Genomic DNA, 22,623 nt, shown 5'->3' with positions numbered 1-22,623 from the left:
GACAGTCACACACACACACAGACATGGACACAGACACAGTAAAAGTCACAGACACACACACACAGATACAGACACACACACAGACACAGACATGGACACAGACACAGTAAAAGTCACAGACACACACACAGACACACACACACACACAGACATGGACACAGACACAGAAACACACACAGACACAGACACACACACAGACATGGACACAGACACAGACATAGACACACACAGACACAGTCACAGACACACACACACACACACACACACACACTACCATCAGCTGAAGTAACTGGAGACCGCGAAGTTCAGTCCGAGATGATGGGCACTAGGTGATGATGAAAGGGACCCAACCACCTAAAAAATCCCCCAAGTTTATTTGCACCTAGAAATGTAATCTCTGCATATATAAGTCAGGAACCGATAAAACTGAAAAGAGACAGAAGTCTGTAACTATAGACCAAAAAACCTGAGTCACATAACAAAACAACTCATTTATATATGAAGCAACTTCGAAAGTTCATGGATATGGGGAATTAAAAGATGAGTTTACTTTGGTGTAAAAAATTTTGAGACCTATGTATAGCTTCTTCATAGTATGCATTTCCATGAACAAATGGAAGACTCCTTGTACTTATGTATGGTATAAAGGGCTTTCATAATTGCAGAAAACACATTTTCCCCCCAAATGCCCACTGCCACATTTACTAAAATATTGACAAAATGTTGAACCACACAGCAGGGCTAAACAAATTTCAAAGGATTAATATCATAAAGTTTCTCTACTGAAGTTAAGCAATAAGTAGAAAATGCTAACTAAATAGCTAGATATTTGGGAATTAACCACCACAGGTCTAAATCAACCAATGGGTCAAAGAAGAAAAGCATAATGGACATTATATAATAGCTTGCATGGATTGCTAATAAAAATACAACATATCAAACTGGTCTGACACCGCTAAAGCCAATGCTTAAAGAGAAATATATGGGGCCAGCACTGCGGCCTAGTGGGCATCCCATATGGGTGTCAGCTTGAGTCCCGGCTGCTCCACTTCCGATCCAGCTCTCTGCTGTGGCCTGGGAAAGCAGTGGAGATGGCACAAGTGCTTGGACTCCTGCACCAGCATGGGAGACCCGGAAGAAGCTCCTGGCTCCTGGTTTCAGACTGAGCCAGCTCCAGCTGTTGTGGCCATTTGGGGAACGAACCAGTGGATGGAAGACCTGGCTTTCTCTGTCTCTCCCTCTGTCTGTAACTCTTCCAAATAAATCAATAAATCTTAGAAAAGGAGAAATATATACCTTAAAATCCACACAAATAGAAAAGACAAAGACTAAAAACCAAAGAAACGAGCCTCTATCTCAATTGAAAAAAGAACTGCAGGGGCCAACACCGTGGCTCACTGGGTTAATCCTCACATATGGGCGCCAGGTTCTAGTCCCAGTTGCTCCTTTTCCAGTCCTGCTCTCTGCTGTGGCCCAGGAAGGCAGTGGAGGATGGCCCAGTACTTGGGCTCCTGCACCCACATGGGAGACTGGGAGGAAGCACCTGGCTCCTGGCTTCAGATCAGCACAGCTCCAGCTGTAGCGGCCATTTAGGGGGTGAACCAATGGAAGGAAGACCTTTCTGTCTCTCTCACTGACTATACATCTACCTGTCAAATAAACAAAAATAATATTAAAGGCATGAACAGAGAACTTGATCATGCAATAAAGTTAAAAAAAAAAGAACTGCAAAACATGTATTAGATAAGAATGAATTAATCATAAAAGAAATGAATAAAATAAAACCAAAAGATAGAAATGATCAACATAATCAAAAGTTGGTTCTTTGAAAAGATAACCTGTTGTTCAGTAACCAAGAAAGAGAAAACAAAAATAGCCAGCACCAGGGATGAAAGGACATCCCTATGGATTTCAGATACAACAAGGGTGAAAGAATGAGTTCCTTTCTGCCATTAAATTTGATACAGGTTTTGATAGACAGTAGCTCTCACATTTTAGTTTGCAATCTCCAGGAGGTACCCAAGCCACTGTTATGTCACCCATGAGGTCAAAGCTACTTTCATACTACTACTAACATATCTGTCCTTTGATTAATTATAGGAGAAGAGCAGTTAAACTGCGGTTTGGACCATGACACCAAAGTGAAAGGGGGGGGCATGAGGTGTCGGACGGGCTAGTGGCAGTTAGGTCAGTTAGTGGCACTTACTTTCACCAAAGCTAGACAAGACTGTAACCCCTGCCTTCTGACTAGCTGTTTTTCTGTTCCTCCTCTGATTGGCTAAATCTAGGCTTAATTTTCAGAATGGGGCCAGAGAGAGCCACTCCGTGTGTAGAAAGGGCAGATGCCCACAGGCTTTTCTGGCAGCTCCTCCCTAGGAGTCCCCCTCCTGTCTCACTTAGAATAAACCTTGCTTTATTTAGCGTCCCTGTCCTCGTGGAAATTCTTTTTTGAGACGAGACAAAAACCAAGATCCCCCTCATCTTCCCACAACAAAATACTATGGCAAAGTGGAGCCACCAGGACACAATCCGGTGCCCATAAGGGATGCCGGCATCACAGGTGGTAGCTTTATCCACTAGGCCACAACCACCCACCCCAGGAATCAGTCCTAACTGACCAATAAATGATGTGATAAAATCCACAATCCAAGTAAGACAAACTAAAAGGTAGGGTTTTAACGTTGATAGAGGATAAGTAGGATCTCACATTGCAGGTAAACTAAGAACCCACCATTATCAAACTTTAGTGTAATCTGAAAATAATTCATAATGATCTAAAAAGGGTTAAAACCCTCCCCTCCTTCCCAAAACTGAGGCCAGTTTTTACTCATATAATTTAGCCAAAAGAACAGACTATATATATATATATATATATATATATATATATATATATGAGTCCAGTTTTCTATACAATTTTCTTTTAACTTGGAAGCATAATTTTAAAGATTTAATTGACTTGAAAGGCAGTGAGGGGGTGAGACAGAGAGGGACCTTCCAACTGTTGGTTCCCTCCCCAAATGACTGCACCAGGACCCAGAATCCTGAAGCTCCAACTGGTCTCCCACATGGGAGTCAGGGCTCAAGTACTTTGGCCACCTTCTGGGCCTTCCCAGGCGTGTCAGCAGGCAGCTGGACCCGAAGCACAGCAGCCGGGACTCCACACAGTGCTCTTACAGAGCGCTGGTGTCCCAGATGGTGGCCGAATCCATTGTACTACAACACCGGCCCCAGAATTTTTTTTTTTTTTTTTTTTTTGGATAAGCAGAGTTAGAGAGAGAGAGAGAGAGAGAGAGAGAAAGGTCTTCCTTTTCCATTGGTTCACCACCCAAGTGGCTGCTATGGTGGGTGCGCTGCGCCGATCTGAAGCCAGGAACCAGATGCTTCCTCCTGGTCTCCCATGCAGGTGCAGGGCCCAAGCACTTGGGCCATCATCCACTGCCTTCCCGGGCCACAGCAGAGCTGGACCAGAAGAGGAGCAGCCGGGACTAGAACCCGGCGCCCATATGGGATGCCGTCGCCACAGGTGGAGGATTAGCCAAATAAGCCGCGGCGCTGGCCCAGAATTATTCTTAACATGTAGTGAGTTTACTTATGAGTATCTTTACAATGTCATGTTCATTTCTAATAAAACAAACATCAGTAAAGCTTCAGAACTGCAGTCTCAGGGTAAAAGGTCTTCTGACACCAACTACAAAGGACGTAGGAGATGGGAACTGTCCTTGAAGAACCTGCGTCCATAACTCACAGCCTTCTCCCACAGAGACTCACAGACTCAGGTGGTTTCACTGGTGAATTTTTCTCGTTATTCAGGAAACAAAAATGTTTACAGTGGGGAAAAACAGAATTGTCATGAGAAACGTAATGCAGCCCGAGATACTAAACATCTGGATCCACATCCACCTGGTTTTTCCTTTTTAAAATTAATTTACTTGACGAGCAGTGTTCCAGAGAGGGAGAGACAGAAGAGATCTTGCATCTGCTGGTTCACTCCCAGATGGCTCTGAGAGCCAGGGCTGGGCCACACTGATGCCAGGAGCTTTATCAGGATCTCCCACATGGATGCAGGGGCCCAAGCACCTGGGCCATCTTCCACTGCTTTTCCAGGCCATTCGCAGGGAGCTGGATCAGAAGTGGAGCAGCCAGAAATCAAATGGTACCTACATGGGGTGCTGGTGCTGCAGGTGGAGGATTTACCCACTAGGACACAATGCAGACTTCCCATCTGGTTTTTTCAAAACATTTATTTGAAAGGCAAACTGACACAAAGAGACAAACATATTCCAATTGATATGGTGCACCAGCGTTGCGAGTGATGACTTAACCCACTGTGCTTCAGAACCAACACTCTCCATCTCAGTTCTGATGACGTTGTTCCAGGTCTACTTCAGATACACCCTAAAATTATTTTCAAATAACTTATTTAAAAATTTCTTAGGTGGCCTGAATCTTCATTTGTTGAAAACGCTCAAGTTCTGGAAAGTTACCAACAAATCTTTATATTTTTATAGAAGATTCATTTACTTATTTGAAAGTCAGAGCTACATTGAGAGGAGAGGTAGCGAGAGAGAGAGAGAGAGAGAGAGAGAGAGAAGGAAGCAGGGAGGGAGGGAGGGAGAGGGAGAGGGAGAGAGAGGTCTTCGATTCGCTGGTTCATTCTCAGTTGGCTGCAACGGCCAGAGCCATGCCAGTCAGTAGCCAGGAGTCAGGAGCCTCTTCTGGGTCTCCCATGCACCTGTAGGGGCCCAAGCACTTGGGTCATCTTCTACTACTTTCCCAGAGCATAGCAGAGAGCTGGATCAGAAGTGGAGCAGCCAGGTCCCGACCGGTGCCCATATGGGATGCTGGCACTGCAGGAGGCGGTTTACCTGCTATGCCACAGCACTGGCCCCTGCCTACAGATCTTAATAGACCCTCTGGCCAGTTCCTTTGTATGCATCACGCAGCCACCACACACAATGGAATGGGCCATGGGCTCTGGCCAGGTCTGGACCTTTCAGGGCCAGTGTCTCCATGGCCAGTGATTAGGATATCAGGATGACACAGGGACAAGGCAAAGATTTGTGTATGTTCAACTTTTATTAATGAGATACAAGAGGTATGCAGAGACTTCTGGGAAATTCTTCCCTTGAGAGAGGCAACAGGAAGCAGCTCTTCTTTCTGGACAAGGATGCACCTAGGGAATGCGGTCCAGATCATCTCAGAGGGCAGAGGAAAAAATTACAGACGCAGAATAACACGGATAAACCAATCCCCAGAGTGCAGTCTTCCTTTCATTGGGTGGTGTGAGCTTCCCGTTCCTTCAACTTTTGGGTTGGGGTTTCACTCTCTTGCCACAGTAAGCATTTCAAGTCCAGAATTCATTATTTAAGGAAATGCTGCTTGGTATTACAGATGTACAAAGTGAGACGCACCTGCGCTGTGCCTAAACAAAGGCATCTCGTACACATTCACGCTGCACTGTGGTGTGTGGCTACCACTGATACCTGTGGCATGCTGTACTGTTAACTGTATACAGCTGAGGAGTGGTGCTGGCGTGTGAGTTAACCCGTTGCCAATGCAGAGGTGCTACAAGGGACCTGCCTATGCTCAGTGCCGTCCTGGGATGCTGACTATCTCTGATGAAGAACAGGTCAAGGCATTTGCTTCCAGACGGGACCAGAGGCCTGTTGTTTATCTGTCCATACAATATCCTAGGAAGCACAAAGGACCCTTTAGGACGACCTCTCCCTTTCGGGGGCTTACTGAGTGCTGAAACGGGAAGGTCTTCTCCGTCTTCACAACAGAGCCAGCTCTAGCCCCTTGCTGCTAATGCCCACCTGGAGATGACAGCACCATCAAGGGATCCTTTGCTGAACTGTGTTTCTCCAAGGCCTGAAATTTCATTGTATTTGGTTTCCTCTGGTAAGCACATGGGAAAGCAGGAAGTAAGTACTTTGGTGTATCATGTGCTGACTGAATCCCCAGGAGAAGCCACCACTACGCCTTCAGTCCCCTCCCCTCCACCTCGGGGAAATGTATCTTCAGGATCACAACTAATTAGCTACAGGTCTGCAGAATCCTTGTGTTTCAGGAGAAAACAAGAATCTAAGCGAACTGTACTTTAAGGAAGGGGTTTTATGGAACCCACATTTCCTGTCTACTCTCCTTCGACTTTCTGGCTGCAAAATGGATACAACTCACGCACAAAGATGCGATTCATGAACCAGTGTGTTTTCTCTAACTATGGAGAGGCGGTTGTGGGGAGCAACTCGGACTAGACTAAGTTACTGGAATTAAGACTTATTCTATGCATCTGCTCTCCCACAATATGGCGCTGGGAGAGGAGGAAACAGCTTCTACGCAGCTGCCTCTTGCCAACTTGAGTGATGACCTCCAGGAGCTGATCCTGCTCCTGATTGGAGGAGAGCAGCGTACTCGGCGTGTGGGCAGCCGAGTTGGGATTGGCGGAAGAGGACTATAAAGGAGGAGAGAGACAACATGCACCAGGAACATCTGAAGGAACACCTGAGCAGCCCCCGAGAGAGCCGGCCGGCGGTGTGCCGCTCCCCCGCGGAAGTGGGGAAAGTGGCTAGGGGGAACCGCCCTTCCACGGAGGTGGAAGGGTCAGTAGCCAACCCGGGAAGAACCAGCAGCAAACCCGGGGAGGGCCGAGCAGACAAAAGAACAGCGCAGGGTCCTGTGTCGTTCCTCCACGAAGACGGGGAGCGACAGCGGTAACCTTTGAGATCAAGTACCTGTGCTTCCAGTTGTACCACTGTGATCCTGGAGGGGAAACAGCAAACTGTCTGGGACTCTGGTGTCTGCATCGACACAGCTCTGGCTATTAAGTAAAACATCAAGTGGCGACTTAAAGGCCTAAAGAGTGATTTACTCAAGAGGGCATGTCTGTTCTCACTTAAGTCGGTTTCCATTGTCTTCAGGAATCATCTGTACTTGGGCCCCTGCATCCATGTGGGAGACCCAGAAGCAGGTATTGGCTTTGGCCTGCCCCAGCCAGGTCATTGTGGCCATTCTGTGGGAGTGAATCAGTGGAGGGAAGATCTGTCTCTCCTTCTCTTTAACTCTGTATTTCAAATCAATAAATCTTTCAAAAAAAAAAAAAAAAGAGAATTATCTGTGAAATCACTGGGTGAGCAAACCCCTCCTCCCAGTATACTAAACAAGTCAGCACTTGCCTGACTGGTCACAACCCACACATCTCTTCCATAGTCTGTATTGTGATTAAGTGTATAACGGAACACATGCACGTTTGGATCATTTTCTATGTTCCATCTAATACTATGTTGTCAATATCTACCATTCAGATCAATACTGAAGAAAAAAGTGTGTTCTACCAAGAAAAGTGGAAAGAGATCCTCTCTTATGACAACATATGGAGGCTGGTGCTGTGCCAGCCTCCCATATGGGTGACAGTTCGAGTCCTGGCTGCTCCACTTCTGATCCAGCTCTCTGCTATGGCCTGGGAAAGCAGTAGAAGGTGCCCAAGTCCTTCGGCCCCTCCTGCATCTGTGTGGCAGACCTGGAGGAAGCTCCTTACTTCTGGTTTCGGATCAGCTCAACTCCAGCAGTTGTGGCCACTTGGGGAGTGAACCAGTGGATGGAGGACCTCTCTCTCTGCCTCTCCTCTCTCTGTGTAACTCTGACTTTTAAATAAATAATAAATCTTTAAAAAAGAAACACAACACATATACACTTCTGAACTTTTTTTTTTAAGATTTATTTATTTATTTGAAAGGCAGAATGAGAGGAGGGGCAGGGGAGAGAGTGAGAACAAGAGGTCTTCCATCTGCTGGTTCATTCTCCAAATGCTCCCTAAAGCTGAGGCTGGGCCAGGCCAAAGCCAGGAGCCAGAAACTCCATCTGGGTTCCCTGCAAGGGCAGGAAGAATGTAAGCACTTGGACCATCATCACTGCTTCTCAGGCACATCAGCAGGGAGCTGGATCGGAAGCACAGAGGAGCTGAAACTCAAACTAGGCACTCCAACACAGAGTGAGAGTGTTCCAAGCAGTAGCTTAACCTGCTGTGCCACATTGCTCACCTGGGCCCACTTCTGCTCTACTTCAGCTGAACTACGTGGTTATAGGCCAAAGTTTCTGATAAAATGATCACTTCACAGTCAAGTAGGTTTTATGAATATGCCACATAGAACTTACTATAGTGTATTCTAATTTTTCTTAACAAAAATGGACACAAGGCAAAATGAAAAAAATTTTATTTCCTGTGTTTTATCCACTGTCAATACTGTATTTTTGATGCAATATATTTGCCAAAAAGAAAAACCCAGCTTTTGTTTTCCATTTTAAACAACTACAATATTTACAAGCTGTTTAGAGTAACACTCAGACGCACACACACTCACAGACACGCGCGAGTACATGGATCCTCACCTCCGGTTTATACTGAATGCTGGTAAAGGCAATGAAGACTTTCCGGAGCCCATGATCAGAAAAAGGAAACCCATTTTTCTTCCCCACACCTACTTTCCAAGAGTCAGTTTAAATTCTTCCTTCCATTTCCTCATGCAGAGCTCACTGCCAGACTTGCGTAAGGTTAACATAGTTTTTACAGTTTACTTCAACTATAAGCTTATAAAATGCATAAGCAGACATGATCTCACCCCCCCCCACCACCACCACCCTGTTTCTTTTATTTTGGTGTAGAATCAAGCTTCATATATAAAAAATCTTGTTCAACCACAAGTACATAAACCAAGAGTCATCTGGAGCAGCCATCTCATTCTCTCCCATGTCTCTCTCTTAATTCCAGGTGTCTCCTCACCCAGGCAGTAACACTCAGGAACTCCTCCCTATCTCGGTGTTAGACAACCTTTGTTCCTTCTAGCGTGGCTCCACTGAATCACAGATGGTCAGGACAGAGCTGAGGCATAAGAAGAAAGGTATAACCCTATATAATAGGTATGAGTCTGAGAACAAAGTTGTCATATAACCTTGCACTGACAATCAGCTCTAGTTGCCCCCAAAAATGTTATGCTGGTTCTACAAAATGGTAGATAACAAATCATAAATAGTTGTCTTAATTCAGAAAGAATATGTGGCTTATAGGCAATAAAGAAAAATAATTACATGTTAATTCTTGACAGATAACTCAGGTGAGGTGTTTCAAAGCAGAAAATACAATTCTGTTTCAAACAATTAATACTCCACTCATATCCTATCAGGCTTATTTGTATAATAATTTCTTCCAATCTCAGTCCTTACCTAAATATGTTAACAGGTTAAAAATGAGAAGGCTTGTATATATATCAACCAAATTGTTTTTCAAGAAGAGAAATGGAAAAAAAAAGGGGGGGGGGGATGGCTTTCTAATGCCTGATAATAATAAAAAAAAGCTACACATATCTACTTTTCCTCTTTCTCCAGATCAGTAAAACCCAGTATCTACAAAAGACTTAACCAGAAGGCTCAAAGCCCATTAACAGGTTACCACCTTAGCCTTGATTGACAATATTGTCTCATTTTGGAATGAAAAGAAAAGGCTCTAGAATAAAAAGGGATATTTTATACCTCATCTGAACAGTGTATCATTTCAAAAGAAAAAGCTAACAGGGTGTACGTGCATACAAAATAACTTCATATGAATATGTTGAAATACAAAAAAGAATGAGAATGAACACTGCTGAGGACTTAAAATAACCCAGAAAGGGCTTGTCCATGTTCATGGGAAAGCAATTAAATATTAAAATTAGTTAACAGTCTAGGCAGCAGTTGATGATTTAGCAGCTAGTAAACATAAATCCAAGAATTCTCACACAAAACTACCACTATCATCTTTTTCTCAAGTCCAAGGTAAATTTAGGAGGAAGGATGAGTGAAAAATTAGCTACAAGAAAAAGACCGCTTTAGACACTGGGCGGGTCCTGAGCAGAGAAGACCCAGTCCTGGACGAACGACTCGGGACATCAGTCTCCGGTCTGTAGGCAGGAGCAGGAGGCCGCTCAGATGGGAGCTGTTCTTTCATGTTCTCGTGTGAGAGGGAAAGCAACCCGGAGAGAAAACCACATCTCCTTACTGAGCTCCAGTTTCCTGTGTAAAGCCCTGTGCTTTCACTGCCTTATGTTTAGTACACAGAGTAGTTTTCCATACCTCACTTGGGACAGAAATGTTGTCTATTTCTGTTTCAACAATCAGTAGAAGTATTTCAGATGTCCTTGATATAGTTCAAATCTAATGGAATCTAATCCTCCAGTAACAGAAACCCATAGAAAGGAGAACCTAAACTTGTTCTCTAATTTCCTGCAAGGCAAATATCTCCTCTTACTGTGAAATACACAAAGCGGGCCTCACCACACACTCTCCTACCTTTCTTAAACATCAACATCCTGCGTTCATCTAGATCTTGGGAAAAATTAAAGTTCTTTAGCAAAAAGTCAACATTTGGAGTCTTAAAAATGTTGAAAATGATGTAAAAACCAGGGTTATACCAAGGTATGAGGTGAAAGGTTAACCAAAAACTTAGTGCAGAGCGACTTACAACTCATTCCAGGACTGCCCTTCCTCAAAACTGGGTTGGGGGTGGGGCCAAATCAAACAAGGAGAAACAAAGATTTCAATCACGCAGCTCTTATTTAAAAGGAAATAAAAAGCTAGTGTTTTAATTACATTTTTTTTTTCAAATTAGGGAACTCTGAAAGCCTTGGCAGTTATGAACTAAAGATGAAAAAGGTCAAGCAAAGAATCTAAACAAATGACTCAGTATTCTGGGGGTTAGAGTAGGGCAGGGATAAGACATTTATGAGCAATTTAATTAGTGAAAGTGTGCTTATTTCTATATAATAATTTAGATCAAATTAAGACATGAATCGTTCTTCAATTTCCCTCAGTGTAATTAGAAAAGTAATATGACTTCAGAGTCAATATGTTTAACAACTCTCGTCCTTCTGAGTGAGTTCCAATTTTTTATTTCTCTTTGGGAAAATGAATTATCTTCCACCTAAGATGGCAAATAATCTGCTTCTCTCTTTCCACTGAGGCAATGACCATGAAAAAAATCATATTCATCTCAGAAAGGGAACAAGCAGCAGGAAGCATAATTCCTTTGAGAAAATCTAGACTACCTATAGACAAATAGATGACAGATAGACAGCTCATACATTCAGTGTTAGAAAAAAGAAAACCAACACTGAACTTTGATGGTATGCTGTAGATTTGCCCAAATGAGGCAAATACAGAACATAATGATACTATTAGGGATATACATGTTAAAGTGGTCAATTTAGAAAGGATATCTTTGTGTAGAGGTTCAGTAAATCATTCGAAAATATCTTTACACAGTAAATTTTGCAAAGTGTGAAGTCTACAGAAATGTCAACACAAGGCACACTGGGTTCTAAATGAACACCAACTTTAAAATTAGAAAAAGGGAAAATAGATATGTTTTGAAGTAGAAATGCAGTAAGATTTTATAATCTAGCTATTTAATTTCTTAGTTTCATTCCTTCTAGTGTAATATTATGCTATGTTCTGAGATCTCTATCAGAATTAGTAGAAAAACAGCTTTTCTCTCCTGCCACCTCATCCAGAGATACTCTAAGCATGTGCGGTCCAACAGTAGCCACCAGGCACATACAGCTACTGAGCAACTGACACATGGCTAGTACCACATGTTGAAGTAGTAATACTTTTGGGTATTTTGGATTGAATAACATGTCTCAGAATCAGTTTTACCTGCTTCTTTTTACTATCTACTCACAGGGGGTGGAAAGATGGCTGCTCCTAAATGATCACAAGAGATGTACAATTTTCTTTGGAGTTTCAAACCAAAAGAGACAATTTTCTTACAAATTTAAAAAACACTAAAAGTTGCAAATTAAATCTAAGTTGCAGTTCCCATGTAACCTAATTGTAAATCTGAGTTATATATTTCCCTGAATACAACCTTTCTAAAAAAAAACCAATATAATTTATGAGACAACATATGAATTAAGTCAATTTCACAGTTATAAATATTTCAAATTACATGTACACACTATAAATTACAGAAAATAAAATTCAAGTAATAGAAAAAGAAATGAAGGGGGAGTAAAAAGCAAGTTATTAAAGAGGAATTGAACAATATGAACTGCACCATTTGGATAATTTTGCTTGAAAAAATTTTACTTGATTAACTGAACTGTGTATGAATAACTTCAAGAGCTCCGAACTCTTCAATAAAAATCAAGCAATCCTTTCTTCAGGTTCCCGGACATTCATCATCTTCTGTGAAGAGCCAAAGCAGTTTCTTCCCAGAATGGACCCCAGCAGAGCTGGCCCCACGTGGAGAGCAGCAGGGCACACAGGTGCACACTGCGTCAAGCTCACCTGAAATGTGGACGCAGAGGCTGGCAGTAGTGTCCACACGGTTGATCCACTGACCACTACCAGCTCTGGGAAGTGTCACGGATGAAGCTGGGTATGTCTTGAGACCCCATGTTCATTTTAAAGAACACGTCCAAAGTACTGGCATGAAGTAGATTACTAACAGAAAACGAACAGCACAGTTCCTGTTTTCTATGTTTCCAAGGAAAGGGGTGGGGTTAATCCCAAAGGCAATTTAAATAATGGGATTTTATTTTTATATATAAATAAATGTTCTGAGAAACCTCAGACTTTAGTGCATTGTTGTAAAAAAATTAGTGCAGTTTTTTCATTAAAGTTTTTAGCGCTCAAGGAATAAGATAAATCTCTGTCTGTTCATAGTCTCTTTTACTGTACATTAAACTTTTATACTGCTATGTGTCAAGCTGAACGCTTCTACTCTGGTTTTTCAAAATCAAGGTAAATGGATTTCATGTTCTAGGACAAAACATGGCAATTATTTTTGGCAAAGAAATTAGAAAAATATGAAATCATAGTTTAGAAATGAAGACTTTGTTGATTTAAAGCATAGGCAATGCATAGGAAAAACCTTTCTTAAAGATGTATTTTAACTGAACTTTATCCTTCATGCAAAATGTCTTCTTGGCAGCTAACTTAAAAAAATATTTCAGCTTTACTTGGGGACGGGAACAGTGACAGGAGTCAAGGTGACGGGGGAAGGAGAGGCGCTTAACCAAGCCCACTCTGTTTTCAAGTCTGTCCCACAGAGGATCAAAGTGACACCTGCAGGCAGCTTCTGCTGGCCCCCCCTTTCTCCAATTCCTTGGACTGGAGAGGAAGAGAAATAGAGCAGAAAACATGGGCTCACACTTCAGCCCCAAGTTCTAATACCCCAGTTTCAATGACAGTCACATATTTATCATCAATCTGGACCAGAAGCACTGCCTTGTCGATGTGGGATCTAGTACCTGGATCTCTGCTGCAAGGCACCCATCGGTGAATCACCTAATGATTCAGAATAAAACAAGACATTAGTGGCAGAGAACTCGAGTGTACTCAAACTCTCATCGCTCACTTAGAAGCACAGGGGGCAATTGTGTTTCAAAGACTAGAGCCTCAGTATTTCCTTCAGCTGAAACCACACATACAAGTACATCAGGACACGCCTGCCAGCCTCATGGGGTACTCACATGGCCTTCCATGCCCTCCTGAGGACTCCAGTCTTTCCAGCTGTTTCTCCCAGCTTTTAACCGAATCCCCTCATCAGGCCATTGCAGCTCTTTCCTTTTCGACAGGTTGATCCCTTCCAGAATTTGACTGGGATCCACAATCTATATAGTAAATAAATAAGCATCACTCCCGATTCATTTTTTCTTCATAACAAAAAACAATTACAAACAAAATTTCTTTCACAGACCCTGTTTCTCACATTCTCCACCGCCTCAGTTCTTCCTAACCTACTACTGGCAGGCCTTACTGCAGTGGCCGTGTGGTCAATGCTAACCAGGCAGCGGTATCACCACTGCAAAAACTGCTTGCTCTCAGTTTTTAAGCTGGCAGCAACTTCTTTTTTCAACATTCAAAAATGTTCTAGTCTTCAGACTAAACAATATAAAGTATTTTCTTTTCCTTTTAAAGATTTATTTATTTATTTATTTATTTATTGGAAAGAGTTACAGAGAGAGCACAAGATCTTCTATCTGCTGGCTCACACCCTAGATGGCCGCAAAGGCCAAAGCTTGGCCAGGCTGAAGCCAGGAGCTTCTTCCAGGTCTCCCATTTGGGTGCAGGAGCCCAAGGACTTGGGCCATCTTCTGCTGCTTTGCCAGGTCATTATAAGGGAGCTGGAATGAAACTGGAGCAGTCAGAACTTGAATTGGTACCCATGTAGGATGCTGGCATCGCAGGCTGTGGCTTTACCTGCTATGCACAACCATGGCCCCAAAAGCTGTTTTCTGAGTCCTTCCTCCTTCAACAAAGACAAAAGACTAACAGAAGACCTCTGGGTTTACTCACTTGGACTCTGTAGATCACCTCCCCCTTTCTGGAGTGTGAATTAGCGGCAGGACTAAAGGTGTTGCCTGGCTGGGTGTCAGTGGCACTGCCCTGACCTCCCTCTGTCCCCAGAAAGCCGACGAGAGTGTGATGCTTGCAGGCAGGGATGCTTTGGCTGGAGCTGCTGGAAGAAGGCAGGCCATGCTGCATACCGGCCAGGCCACTCTGCCCGGGCGGCTCCATCTGGTTCACCATGGAGAGGCGGGACTGGATGGATGCCGGCAAGTTGCGCAGTGATATCTGACTGGTGGAGGAGCGCCGACAAGGCACAAACCCTGTGCTAGACATCCGGAGAGAAGAATGCCGGCTGCTGTAGCAATAGGAAGACTGGCTAGCTCCCGAGGCGCGCGCAGGGGACTGTCTCACCAGCGTGGACTGCACAGAGTGGGCGCTGTGGCTGGTGCCTGGAAGGAGAAACAACAGCGGAGCTCATTCACGGTGGGCGATTCAGATACAGAGCTTCTGGGCTGTGGTTTCTTAAGATTTTTAGCCCTCAAGCAATTACTTGGTGAATTTACAGAAGTTGATATTTATACCTAAAACTTCAAAGTTGTGAAACAGAAACAAGCATCTGAAATCAGTTTTTTGTGTGTATTGTTTTATAATTTTCATTTGTTCATTTTTTTTTAAGATTGATTTATTTATTTGAAAGTCAGAGTTACACGGAGAGAAGGAGAGGCAGAGAGACAGAGAGGTTTTCCATCCACTGGTTCACTCCCCAAATGGCTGCAGTGGCTGGAACTGGGCTGATCCGAAACCAGGAGCCAGGAGCTTCTTCCAAGTTTCCCATGTGGGTGCAGGGGCCCAAGGACTTGGGCCATCTACTGCTTTCCCAGGCCACAGCAGGGAGCTGGATCAGAAGTGGAGCAGCCGGGTCTCGAACTGGCGGCCATATGGAATGCTGGACTGCAGGTGGCGGCTTTACCTGCTATGCCACAGCGCTGGCCCCTGTTAAGGTTTTCTAAAATTCAAAGTCTAGGGCACAAGAAATACTTATAAACAATTTGCAGCAAATATGATTTAAGGTTGGGATATATCCTAAACTAAGTGTCCTTACAGAAATATCTCAGAAGAGTAAGGATACCTCTTCGCTCCATCAGAAACAAAATCTCTCATGGAAATGAGACTGAAATATGTATTATAAAGTACCAGCACCGCATGAGCTCACTGCACACTCTACTCTCACAAGGCAGAGCGGGAGCAGAGGGCAGGAATGCAGAAATGCTGGCCGATGGGAAAAAAGTCTGACGGGAGGAATATGTTCTGGAGATGTATAGCATAGCAGTGACAACAGCTAATAATTTATTGTGTGCCTGAAAATTGCTAAGTGAGTAGATCTAAAGTGTCCTTACCCCAAAAAGGAGTACGTATGGAGGTGAAAGATGTGTTAAATAGCTCAATTTAATCATTTCACGATGTATTTATTGATCAAAATATCACATTACATACCATAAATACATATAATTTTTATTAATTAAAACAAAGGAAATATTTATGAAGGACCTACTATATGGCAGGCTCTGTAACTACTATTCCCAAAGCATTCACTGGCTCCCAATGACAAGCTGCCTACAGAGAGATAATGAGTAGCACTCTGTAATGTTCGCACACACTAGGGGATCACTACTCAGTACAAATTATCAGTGACACTGCATGGCAGGCTCTTCTGTGTCCTTTATACAAGTGGTTCGATGTGACTCTTCAGATGTATTTTTCCTCTCAGAGGAATAACATGAAGATTATTAGGAAACAGTAATTATATTATTACTGAAAATACAGTTAATATACTTTATACCCCAAAATAAAAAGCAAAGACACATCTGAAGTACGGCGCAGGGCCAGCACTATGGCATAGAGGGTAAAGCCGCTGTCTGCAGTGCCGGCTTCCCATATGGGTGCCATTTCGAGACCCGGCTGCTGTACTTCCCATCCAGCTCTCTGTTGTGGCCTGGGAAAGCAGCAGAAGATGGCCCAAGTCCTTGGGCCCCTGCACCTGTGTGGGAGACCCGGAAGAAGCTCCAAGCTCCTGGCTTCAGATTGGCTCAGTTCCAGCCGTTGCGACCATTTGGAGACTGAACTAGAGGTTGAAGACCTCTCTCTTTCTGTCTCTCTCTCTCTCTGCCTCTCTGTAACTCTGCCTTCCCAATAAATAAATAAATCTTAAAAAAAAAAAAAAAAAAGAGTCCCCAGCTTAAGAAAGTAACATGTGATGAACAGGATTTATACACAAATGTGAAAATTCACCAAGTAGAATGGAGACACTTCACAGAAGTAGAACCGGGAGAGGGAAACCCTCAGGCCCCAGATGCCAACTCCAAGAACTGTCTGGCAGAACCAGTCCAGTCAAACACCTATCCTACCTTTCAGACTGTTCCTACTTCACAAGTGCCAACAAGGACCTGAGGACTAGCTTAAAATAGTAACTGCCACGGTTCATCCATCACAGCTTACCAGCCCCTGCGGGTACCCTCCAAGTGCCAATGAATTTCCATTCAAAAGAGTTTGTGTTTCTCCGCCCCTAAAAGACCTCCACTGTTTCCTTTGTTCCTGGAAATATCAGAGGCCACCCCAGCCTGTGCATTTGTGTCCCAGATTGCAATCCCATTAAGTGATAGAATAATTTAATATTAGTTTTTAAAATGTTTCCAAGGAACCCTTAGTATCTTGAATACAGTGGTTATATCAAATGTCAAGTTAAAAATTGATACTTATAATACATGTATTATACACATTATATATAATGTGTGGGCTGGTGCTGTGGCACAACGGGTAAAGCTGCCGCCTCCAGCACTGGCCTCCCATATAGGTGCTGGTTTTAGCCCCAGCTGCCCTGCTTCTGATCCAACTTGCTGCTGGTGCACCTGGGGAGGCAGCAGAGGATAACCCAGGTCCTTGGGACCCTGCACTCATGTGAGAGACCCAGAGAAAACTCTTAGCTCCTGGCTTTGGATCAGCCCAGTGCCAGCCATTGTGGCCATTTGGGGAGTGAACCAGCAAATGGAAGATTTGTCTATCCCTTCCTTTCTGTGTCTCTGCCTTTCAAATGAATGAATCTTAACAAAATATATGCAACTGGAGCCGGCGCTGCGGTACAGCAGGTAAGGCTGCCACCTGCAGTGCTGGTATCCCATAAGGGTGTGGGTTCGAGTGCCGGCTGCTCCACTTCCCATCCAGCTCTGTGCTATGGCCTGGGAAAGCAGTGGAAGATGGTCCAAGTGCTTGGGGCCCTGCACCCACGTGGGAGACCTGGAAGAAGCTCCTGGCTCCTGGCTTCGGATCGGCACAGCTCTGGCCATTGTAGCCAATTGGGGAGTGAACCATCAGATGGAAGAGCTCTCTCTCTTTCTCTCCTTCTCTCTGTGTAACTCTTTCAAATAAATAATTAAACTTTAAAATATATATATAGTATATAAAATAAAAAATATAAAGTACATTATCTTTTTGAAGAACCCTCCTGTGCCTACATATAACAATCAACATAAAGTGTTGGGATGATGCACAGCTGAGGATCCAGTGAAATGCTCCATGTCTATTCTTTTCAAGTGGCTTGTGTGTCTGGGTGCGCATCACTCTCTATACACAAACCCAAGTGCCCCAACGGCAAAGACAGACACACAAGTTTGCTTCTTCTTACCGAGTGTGGGCGGGCAGGAAGGGACAGGAGGATGCAGCCCTGCTCCTGATCCCTGCCCCAGGTTTGCCATGCTTCCCTGGGACACGCTGCTGTGGGCATCGTTGGCAGCTGTTGCATTGTTACCAGTGCAGGAAGTTCCACCTCCGGCATCCGAATCTTCAATATTGCCCCCACTGTTACATCCAGCTCCACAGCCTTTCCTTAGCCTAGGAACAAATACCAGAGTAGGAGGCATCATCTCAAGAACCCTTCAAAACAGGCATTTTATTCTTTTTCCAGGTATTCTGAACTATGAATGCTACCAACATGACTTTTTAAAATCCTTATGGTGCAATCAGTATTAGGAATAACAGAAGTCTGTTTTCAAAGAATGGCTTAAGAACCATAACTCTTTTATTCACTGTTTCAACATTTCTAAAAACTTCACTTTCATACAATCTGTCATCTTTCTTACACTGTAAGAAAGAACTGTACGTAATGCAGCTGTACCATTAAGGTCACTGCTGCACAGAAAATCCTTACCAGTGTCTGTTCAGTGACTCTATACCTTGAAAATCCAATATATTTATGCTGTGACTACAGCACACTCAAAGTGTCTGTTGCAATCATTTTTTTCTTTTCTGGTTTTTTAGTGTATGGTGACTGTCTTGGTTCATCATTGAAAGTCTGGCATCCCAAGAAACCCTGTAGTCCCAGGCACACCAGAACAGCTGGGCCCTATCTCTGTGCCACTTCTACCAAGGGAAAAGAACTTCCCCAAGGTGATTTCAGCAGTACAACAGGTATTCTTTGAAAGAAAATGCTTTGGAACATGACCCTAAGTTCCTCCTTCTGTCTGGAGGGACTGATGTTAAAGTGGTAGAGTTTACTAAAAACATCCACTTCTCAGTTTGCTGTTCTAATTGCCAGATTCTGTTTTTCTTAAGCTCTGATACTTAGGCATCTCAACAACGCTTAAGAAACTGAAAACATTCCACACTTTTTCTTCACTATTCACTGAACTACGATAGTCTTCAACCACACAAAAGGCAGAGAAAAATTCACATGCATATCTGTAAATTATCAGAGACTTGGGGGATGACTGTATTGTTACACAGGCAGTGGAATCTCTGCATCTCACCATCACAAGTCTGAATGTATACACAGTGCTCCCCCTACTGCTGGTACAGGGGAGAAAACGCAAGGAAGGAAGCAACTTGAATGGTTTTCTCTTAACTGTCCCAGTCGCTGGCCCACATATTCGAACAGCGGCTCTATGCTGCAATAATTATGCAAAGAAAAGGAAATTATTCAAGGTTCTACAAAATACTACAGCAATGGTTCTTAACCCATTATAAATTAGATTTACCTAACATGGTTCTGAAGATAAAAACACTATGCTTCTACTTTCTGAAGTTCAAATATAACAAGTCTACTTCTAAGCTGTGGCATCTGTATTTGTTACATGAGGTTCCCAGGTGATGCTGATACCTTGCCTAGATGAAGAGGGTCAGGGTACAACCCCCACCCCTGCCCCGGCAGAAAAACACAACCCACGGCTCACCTGTGCCAGGTTGACACTATGAAGTTTCTGATATTTCCCAAGCTGATAGGCCCCCCAACAATCTCTTTAAGCTGGTCATGGCTGTCAGAGTAAGAAGTTGTCAGGGGTGACACAAAGATCGGGTAGCCAATAGGTTGATCACAAGATGAATTTATCATGTTTCTCAGAGCTTGCTTCGCATTTTGGATGCTACCTCTCTCTGGGTTACGATTACGAAGAAAAACAAGCTCCTGCTGTTGCCCTGCCCAAAGACCTCGGACACATTCTTTATTCACCTGGAAACCAGAAAACACAGGAACTAGGTTAAGAGGCTAAGAATAAAATTCACAGAAACACAAAAGCAGAAATAGAAATAACACAAAAGACATTATGACAATCAACTGAAAAGCAGGCAATATAAGTAGATCACATATGAACAGATGCTAATCAATTTTGCTTTGTCATTAGCAGACTGTTACATTTTTGATAGAAAAGCCCACATCTTTAGAGTTGGTAATACACACTAAGAGTTGAAAAGATAGCGATGATACTGGAAGCTAATCTGAATGCTGAAGGTAACACATAATTACAAACCATCAAAATAAAATTTCAGAAACGAAGCTTTCAAGAGCCCAAGAATGTTTTAATTTTCAAAAAGAAAAACTAGAGCAACCACTTACAGCTTCTATTTAGTACAAGCTACCTTGTTATTTGTTAACTTTTAAAAAAAAAAGATTTATTTATTTATTTGAAAGTCGCAGTTATATATAGAGAGAAGGAGAGGCAGAGAGAGAGAGAGAGAGAGAGAGAGAGAGAGAGAGAGTTCTTCCTCCCGCTGGTTCACTCCCCAACTGGTTACAACAGCTGGAGCTGATCCGATGCCAGGAGCCAGGAGCTTCTTTTGGGTCTCCCATGTGGGTTCAGGGGCCCAAGGATTTGGGCCATCTTCTACTGCTTTCCCAGACCATAGCAGAGAGCTGGATGGGAAAAGGAGCAGCTGGGACTTGAACTGGTGCCCACATGGGATGTCGGCACTGCAGGTGGTGCCTTTACCTGATGCACCACAGCACTGACTTTCTAAGAAGACATACTGTCTAGAATGAACATGTAACAGATGAAAGGCCTCATATATAATGGATGAAAGACAAGAATACCAGGGCCGGTGCTGTGGCACAGGTTAATCCTCTGCCTGCGGAAGATCTCCTGGCTCCTGGCTTTGGATCAGTGCAGCTCCAGCATTGTGGCCATATGGGGAGTGAACCATTGAAGAGAAGACCTTTCTCTCTATCTCTGCCTCTCTCTGTAACTCTCTCTCTCAAACAAATAAAATAAAAAAAAAAAAAAAAAAAAAAAAGACTAGAATACCAAAACCAGCAAAAACGTAAGGCTGTATAGCACATGAGAAAATTTCAGAGGATAGAAAAGATGACTGACCAAGTAAGTTAAGAGCGCAGACACAAACACAACGTGGTATGGTCACCATTTATCCTGTAAGGAGTTGCAACTGCTTTTTTAAAGACTGGATCAAGAACTGCTACTTTTTAAGAAGCAGTGGATGCCTCACAGACTTACTTTAATGACCCTGAAGCTCAGGTAGCGTCTGTTGAGCATGATGATTTTATATTCGTTGGTGCCATCATCCATGACGTGCCTCAGGGCGAGCAAGGAGGGAGAGTTGGCGAGGACTGCGCTGCGCCAGGCAGGGTCCCCTTCGTGGGCGATCACGAGGTTCTTCTCATGCGACACGATGGCTTCATAGAGCACAGTGGGGTCGTCGTACTCATCTGGAGAAGTGAAATGATCCTAAACACAGAAATTAAAAAGTGAGTTCTTCTTTTTTTAGGAAGAGAGAAGAATGGATTCCAGGATGTTAACTTCTATAGTTACTAAATGAAAAATTCCTTTAAAAACTGGCTTACTATGCTTTTACTTTTATTTTCTAATTTGACAGACAGAGAGAGATCTTTTATCCACTGGTTTACATACCCCAAATGCCTACAACAACTGGGCTGGGCTGAAGCCAGAAGCTGGGAATTGAACCCAGATTTCCCACAAGGATGGCAAAGACCCAATGACTTGATCCATCCCTCGTTTCCTCCCAGAGCACACATTAGCAGAGCTGGAAGTGGGCATGGGGCTGGAACTCAAACCCAGGCACTTCAACATGGAATATGGCTAACCCAAGCAGCATCTTACCTGCCACACCAAACACCTGCCCCAAACAGGAATATTTCATATTGACACATGTCGATATTATTAGGAACAGACTTAATCATAAACAGGTTATATTATTGCTAAACTACTCTCAGAAACTCCTCAATCTGACCCTTTCTTCTAAGTTTTACATAGTTGTCATTTCTAATTTTTATGTATTTCCTTTTTCTCTTTGAGGTTGGTTTTATTTACCTTCCCGCATGTGTTTCTTCTATGAAGGACTATTTCACTGCTCCCAGCTAAGGAAGGCCTATAAAATGTGTCTATTTTGTGTTTATTTTAATGGGACACCTTTCACAATAAGCCACATCTCCTTATGGTTGTACCATATACCATTACCCTGCCTTTCATCTAGTTAAGATATAGCCCAAGGCTCTCTGAGCATAGATTCAGGGTTCCAGTCCTAAACCAACTAGTAGAGTATTCTCTGGAAAGCTTCTTGGTCTTAAAAACCACTCATTCATTTGATAGTTATTTGCCAACTGCTATACACAAGATTCTATGGCAGGTAGCCTGGATGAAACAAAGGGCTATATAAAATGCATCTCCCTTTTATAAACCTACAACTTTAATAAGGGACACAGGACATTTACTGAAATAACTGTAACACAAATCTGAAGTTTTTAAATGATGTGTTAAGGAAATGGAAATGTTACATTGGCTGCTTTCCTATTTATAGTGGGGAGGTTGGTAGATTTTGATCTCCAAATAAAGTAACTCATTTGCAACCAACCCAAGTATGCCAGGAGTATGTAGTGTGGGAAGGGAAGAAGAGCAAGAGCAAGAGCAAGGAGGCAATACACCCAGGGATGCAGCCTCTACGTGTGGGGGGTTGGGATATATGCAGGTAACACTGTACACGTGAATGTATGTGAAACTGTTC

The 22,623-nt window shown here is 43.3% G+C and overlaps 2 protein-coding genes across 17 annotated transcripts in view; one reads left to right on the top strand and one right to left on the bottom strand.

Annotated features, from left to right (window-relative positions):
- The window catches only part of LOC108175596 (uncharacterized), a 41,947-nt gene that overhangs the window by 12,279 nt on the left and 7,045 nt on the right, over positions 1–22,623 (top strand). For 4 of the 5 annotated variants that reach the window (XM_070065181.1, XM_051826076.2, XM_070065180.1 and 1 more), the window contains one exon: positions 12,195–12,603. In XM_070065181.1, the coding sequence (XP_069921282.1) occupies positions 12,195–12,371 (177 nt within the window). In that variant the 3' untranslated portion in view covers positions 12,372–12,603. Of the gene's footprint in view, positions 1–12,194; positions 18,787–22,623 lie in introns of those variants that run through there. The other variant, XM_070065178.1, reaches the window with a different exon arrangement.
- Positions 8,197–22,623, bottom strand: part of PCNX1 (pecanex 1) — a 188,341-nt gene continuing 173,914 nt past the window's right edge. For 11 of the 12 annotated variants that reach the window (XM_051826049.2, XM_051826054.2, XM_051826052.2 and 8 more), the window contains 6 exons: positions 21,099–21,329; positions 19,548–19,822; positions 18,005–18,210; positions 14,332–14,774; positions 13,506–13,646; positions 8,197–13,320 (listed from right to left, as the gene is read on the bottom strand). In XM_051826049.2, coding sequence (XP_051682009.2) covers positions 13,180–13,320; positions 13,506–13,646; positions 14,332–14,774; positions 18,005–18,210; positions 19,548–19,822; positions 21,099–21,329 — 1,437 coding nt within the window. In that variant the 3' untranslated portion in view covers positions 8,197–13,179. The remainder of the gene's footprint in view (positions 13,321–13,505; positions 13,647–14,331; positions 14,775–18,004; positions 18,211–19,547; positions 19,823–21,098; positions 21,330–22,623) is intronic. The other variant, XR_007911684.2, reaches the window with a different exon arrangement.

This window comes from Oryctolagus cuniculus, chromosome 20 (genome assembly GCF_964237555.1).
Source record: "Oryctolagus cuniculus chromosome 20, mOryCun1.1, whole genome shotgun sequence".
Classification (NCBI taxonomy): Eukaryota; Metazoa; Chordata; class Mammalia; order Lagomorpha; family Leporidae; genus Oryctolagus; species Oryctolagus cuniculus.
This window is presented reverse-complemented; position numbering and strand designations above follow the sequence as displayed.